We start from the raw sequence: 6,000 nt of genomic DNA, 5'->3' as shown, positions 1-6,000 counted from the left end.
GGAAGAAATATTTTAAAATGAATGTTTATATTTAGTCCTCATTTATTTAGTGTTCCCATCATTTTCCCAAACATTGCCAAAATGATATGCATTTTCTTACGTTACAGTTTTGAATTTGTACTTGAATTTTTACATCTATTTAAAACATTTTCCCATCAGTTTAGTTTAGTTTTCATTAATGTTAATTTAATTATAATTATTTTTAATTTATGTTTGGGCTGCCAAAGTTAGTTCATTAACTATTATTATGTCTAATGAGTTGTACATGTTGTAAAACATTGTGTGTTTTAAATTGTTTTAAAGGTTGATCAAATGTAGAAAAAGCTGACACTACACAAGACGTTTAGGTGACAGTTTTAAAATCGATCAAATAAAATAAACTGTATGAATAATTTATCAATCTCTCTCTCTCTCTCTCTCTCTCTCTCTCTCTCTCTATATATATATATATATATCATTTCTTGATAATTTTGAGATGCATGAGCTGTGAGGCCTATGATCAATCAGTTTAAAAATTGTTTAAAAATACAAAACCTGCGCTAACTGAAAGAAAACAAAATTCATAAAAAGATTCAATCCTAGATTAGCTGATAATAGAGCAGTATGACAGATTTACACACAATTTTAAAAGGCTGGTCATTTTTGACTGGGAGCACCAAATTAGGTAAAAGATTTTCAGCTCAACACAAGGGCTAGGAACATGTTATAAAGCGAACAGGGTTCGGAATCTGACATCATGTTGACTTTAAGACACAGCTGCGTGATCGACCTTTCCTCAACGTGCCCTCTCTCTTGGCTCACTGAATTTCTCATTTTCCAAAACCCACCGAGGTGCTTTCTGAGCCTTTCTGGGAAGACAAAAGTACCCAGGCATGAGCAAAAAGCACACAGTCTTCTGCTGTCTGTCCTGCCTTCAAAACCAGGAGCAGCAGAGCATAGCCAGACTCTCTCTCTCTCTCTCACTTCCAAATTTCCTTTTTTTTTTTTTTTTTTAAGCTGTTTGTGTCTATATTCCACATGGCACCCATCCTCACTGATACTTCAATTCAACCTTCACGCATCTATGAGAAGAGGACATTAGAGGATCTTTTAGCATCTTTTCATTTCAGTGATGAAAAGAGTGTTTTAGCAGGCGGCTTTGAACATAAAGAACAGCTTTACAGCTCTGGATGAATGCACGGTGTCCTTCCATAAACGATAAGTTGTTTGGAGAGGCTGTCATAAAACGATACATTAACACATGCCAGCATTCATAACGGGAGGCCTGGTAATTCTGTCAATGTGTAAATCGGATTTGAATTGCACTGGATCAAATCAAGAAAGAGCCCTTGTAACATTCATAGTGACTCAAACTTACTGGGCCTCATTTGTGAAACATTAGCATAACAGATTTCTGTGTAAATATTTCATTATATATATATATATATATATATATATATTATTATTATTATTACATTTTAGGAATTTACTCACCAATGGATCGTCTGCAGTGAATGGGTGCCATCAGATGGAGAGTCCAAACAACTGATAAAAACATCACAATAATCCACTAGTAATCCACATGACTCCAGACCAACAATCAAAATCTTATGAAACCAAAGATTGTGTGTTTGAAACAAATTCATCAAGACTATTGTATTGGATTATTATGAAGTATTTTTTTTTTTTTTAATCAGCTGTTTGGACTCTAATTGTGACGGCACCCATTCAGTGCAAGTATCCACTGGTGAGCGAATGATGTAGTGAATTTTTTTCCCCAAAATCTGTTCAGAATGCAAATAAAAATAATAATTTTGTCATCATTATATAAAATAGATGTATTTATATATTGCTTATGTACATGCAGATTTAATCTGCTGTAGTTTCATGAATGAGGCCTGTTGATTCAAATGTACACATAAATGTTTATAAATGAAACGCTGATATGTTAAGCTACATATAAAGAAAAAATAATAATAATAATAAATGTTGATGAGTAAATGAGGGTTGTGCATACATAATTGATTACAATGAGACGTATATAAATGAGCGTCAGGAAGATGACTGAGTCGGGTTTATCACTGGCTTTTAAATACTTTTTGACTGTCCCAACTCACAATTACATATGGGGCAGAGGAAATGTCTCAGTAAGAAATTTCAGACTTAGGCAATTTTATAAGACTGAATCCAGATCGAAAAACTAATATTTGTAAAGTAAATTAATGAATTTCCTCCGAAAAGAGCTAAATTTTGTTAGATTTTGTTAGATATGCGGTTTTGAATAAAAGATGCTAACTGGTAAAGCCAAAATATATAATTATATTAGAAATATAAATAAATCTTTCTCTGTAAGAAAACATTTTATATATTAAAATTAGGATAATTTATTTTGAATTAAGCAGGAGCAGCCCTCTGTAAAACCTGACCTTCACGCTCACCTAAAACCATCTTACAAAATCTTACAAAAATTACCTTAAATTTCCATAAGCCTAGCAAAACAATTAAAATAAATAAATAAAATAATGAAAAGAAACAAACGGAAAAAAAAAAAATTATAAAGCTTTACAATTGTGTGAAAATCAATTATGTGTTACTGAAAAAAACATTTACTCAGGACCTTCCCATGCATTCTCACAGTGGTACATAAACAACGTGATTTATATAGTTTTTATTGTTTCTTTTTCTTTATAACGTCTCTTTTTTTTTCTTTTTTTATCGTACAATGATTTAGGAGGGGTGAAACATTAAGAAAACACAAAACAGAAAAAAACCCACCAGAGCGTACTTTGGCGTCTCATTTATGCAGTATAAAAGGAAAGCAAAAATATAGATTTTCATATTTTCCCATTCTCTTCCAAAAAAGTAAAGCAATCCCATTTGCATGGCGACCACTTTTCACCCCGAAAAGTTTGTTTTTCTCTTAAATTCATTTAGAAATGAGAGGCCAAAAGAGAAGCTGCTTCTGATTGCACCAAGCATTCTTTGGAACAAGCAGGATGCAAAGGTCTTTGCTCACTCTTCCTTCTCATCACACCTAGCTATTTAGCTTGCTCTCCTTTCTCATGGGTTATTTCTTGATATATTTTATAACAATTTTATTTATTTTTTTGGAAAACGTCCAGTCCAGTTATGGAAAGGCTAAGAGCGCGAGCGACACTGCGTCTGTCTCAAACGTCCGTGTGGCTGCGTGCCGCCTACTGCCATTATCTCAGCCACAGCAGCAGCCATGTGAGGGCCGTTACTACCACTAGTAACTGCAACATAGGCTTTTGCTGATGGGCCGCCTCATCTGTTGGTGGTTGTGGGTCGCTTTTGTCTGCTTCCAGCATCGGGGGCTCCGTGTGGACCACTTCAGGCTCAGTCGTGAAGCCACTTCCACTGCCTGAGCCACTCTCCTCATCACCTGACATAAAGAAGCGAATTAAATTGCTGAAAAAAATGCAGGTTCAGTACAATGAAAAATTGGTAAATAGAAATATTAAGGACAGTCAACTTCGGTGTCAAAAAAATTACATAAAATAACAAAATAACTAAAATAAAAAATGAATAAATAAAATACATTTAGGACTTACATTTAGTACTGCTAGTTTTCACTTGTTTCGAAACCTTATAAGTTAAAATGAATAAATGAATGAATGAATGAATGAAAATAATGTTTATATTTTATGCTTTAAGTGTGAAATATTACAAAAAGTCAAATATTTTCACATATTATCTATTATTGTTTTGTTTTAGTATGTTATAATAAGAATTATTATTATTTTTATTCTAACATTACATTTTCCATTATATATGACACTTAATGTTTAATTATTAAAACAGGCTAAATGATTTAAATGATCAATTGTATTTTTTGTATTTTTTATTATTTAATGATTTCTATGTTTTATATATTTTAAAAGTTCACTTACTACACTTATCTTTTTTTATAAAATAATATATATATATATATATATATATATAGGATGTGTGTGTGTGTTAGTATTATTTGATAAATCACTTGTTGTGTTTCTTATTTGTAAGGGCTTAATGATTGCTATACCTTTTTTATTTATTTTTTTAAATACATATTATCAATTGCTAAAAGTTTACATTATATGTCCAATTTATTATCTTTATTTTATTATTTGTTGATTTCTGAAATGATTTGCTGATTTCTTGTATCATTACTTGGTCCTCATATAGGTTTAGAGTTACTCTAGATCAAACATAAATTGCACCCGAGGACGTAAATATTCCTGGACCATTTAGCGTCATATGTGACCCAACGCTTCCATTATCATAATTCAGCTTCCTGTTGTTGTCAGTCGCGACCGGTTTTATGTTTCTGACAGACGCGTGATCTCATTTCACTGAGTCTGGCAGAGGGTCTAGACTGCGCATGATGTTTTCTAATGCCGTCTTATGATTAATGGAGCTGGCGGCCGTTTGAGCGGTGGGTGGGCCTCTTTACAGGGAATATCACATGCTGGAGAGCTTTTGCATCAGAAACGGGTTTAAATGTGCATGCCAGTTTGGGCTTATTTTTACCCGTGCAATTAAATCTATTTTCATCTATGCATAGATTTAAGAAAGCCAGATCTAGGTTGAAACCAAAATAAGTGTCAATAACGGAATATATGGTTCATGACTTAAATACCAATGCAATCTCAATCCTTTTCACCTTTGAGCTATTTGTGTACCATAATATTACACAGAAAAAAAATAAAAATAATAATAAATATATATATATATATATATAGGATGTGAACTTTCCAACTTCCAAAATCTATATTTCTGACTTATTTTACACTGCAACATCACGGGGAAAACATGAACTGATTTAATGTATATCATAGAATGCAATGTTATGTTTATTATTTGACATTTAATAGTGTGCAACCAGTTTCTGCCTTAACTAAAATTATTGTAGTCACAATTGTCTTTATTGTTAACTCTGAGGTAGAACATTAACATTTTGAAAGTTTATAGTCTGTGATTCACACTGAATGAATTGAATATATGATTTCATTGTTCAATTTCTGCCTCAAAACACAAATGTAAGTCGCTTTGCATAAAGCATCTGCCAAATGCATACACGTAAATCTTTGTATTTCTGATGGCATCTCACGTTTAAGTTATTCATTGTTTGATTGTTACTAGGATGGACCAAAAATAAAATAAAAAAAACTTAACATGTGTTTACATTAGTGATTGCAATTTGAACACATTTATATTTTGAATTATTCATACACTATCAATTGCTTAATTATCTATCTATCTATCTATCTATCTATCTATCTATCTATCTATCTATCTATATATATATAATTCTTTATTTAATCTTTCTTTTTAACAGTTAGGGCTATGTTTTTTTTTTTTTTTTTTACAGTAAAATATTAATGATTTATTTTCTTTTTTACTGAATAAATATACAGGCATGTGATCCATTGCTAAATTATATACATACAATTATTTGTAATCTTTTTATTTTTATTTTTTATGATTAAATATGTATTTGTATCTATTTAATGATCGTTTCAGTGATTTCTTGAAGGATTAGTTGGTCCCTATATAAGTTTAGAGTTACTTTCTTAAAGTAAAATTGTATTATATTAGCATTTGAATATATTTTTCACTACTTTGCAGATTGAATGATACATTTTTTTTTTTTTTTTTCATATCAGGGTGCATCATCTGTACTGAAGTGACTTACTGGAGTCTTGGAAGTAGACGTCTTTGCCATTGTAGGCGTTTCGCAGCTTGTTGGTCATCACTCGCAGGGTCATGATCTGCTGTCTGATGAAGGTGTCTGGTCTAGTGATGTCCACTTCCACCTCTGGGTTATTGAGCTGGTTCGTAAGGCCGTCTTTTACAACTTCAGGGAAATATCTGGAAATCAACAAGCAAACATTTGGTGGGAATATTTTAATCACAAGTGTTCACAGTTGGGGTTCACCAAACACATAAATGATTCACTTTTTGTGAATCTATAATTTGATATAATCATAGCGACTCAAATGCAAATGCATTTATGTGCAA

General features: G+C 31.8%; 1 protein-coding gene across 2 annotated transcripts in view; it reads right to left on the bottom strand.

The window, feature by feature from the left end:
• Window positions 1–975: 975 nt before the first annotated feature.
• The window catches only part of LOC113100748 (glypican-6-like), a 214,871-nt gene continuing 209,846 nt past the window's right edge, over window positions 976–6,000 (bottom strand). For both annotated transcript variants that reach the window (XM_026265362.1, XM_026265395.1), the window contains 2 exons: window positions 5,675–5,850; window positions 976–3,382 (listed from right to left, as the gene is read on the bottom strand). In XM_026265362.1, the coding sequence (XP_026121147.1) occupies window positions 3,183–3,382; window positions 5,675–5,850 (376 nt within the window). In that variant the 3' untranslated portion in view covers window positions 976–3,182. The remainder of the gene's footprint in view (window positions 3,383–5,674; window positions 5,851–6,000) is intronic.

Source organism: Carassius auratus, chromosome 1 (assembly GCF_003368295.1).
Source record: "Carassius auratus strain Wakin chromosome 1, ASM336829v1, whole genome shotgun sequence".
Lineage (NCBI taxonomy): Eukaryota > Metazoa > Chordata > Actinopteri > Cypriniformes > Cyprinidae > Carassius > Carassius auratus.
Note: the sequence above shows the minus strand (reverse complement) of the source record. Positions and strands in the feature narration are given on the sequence as shown.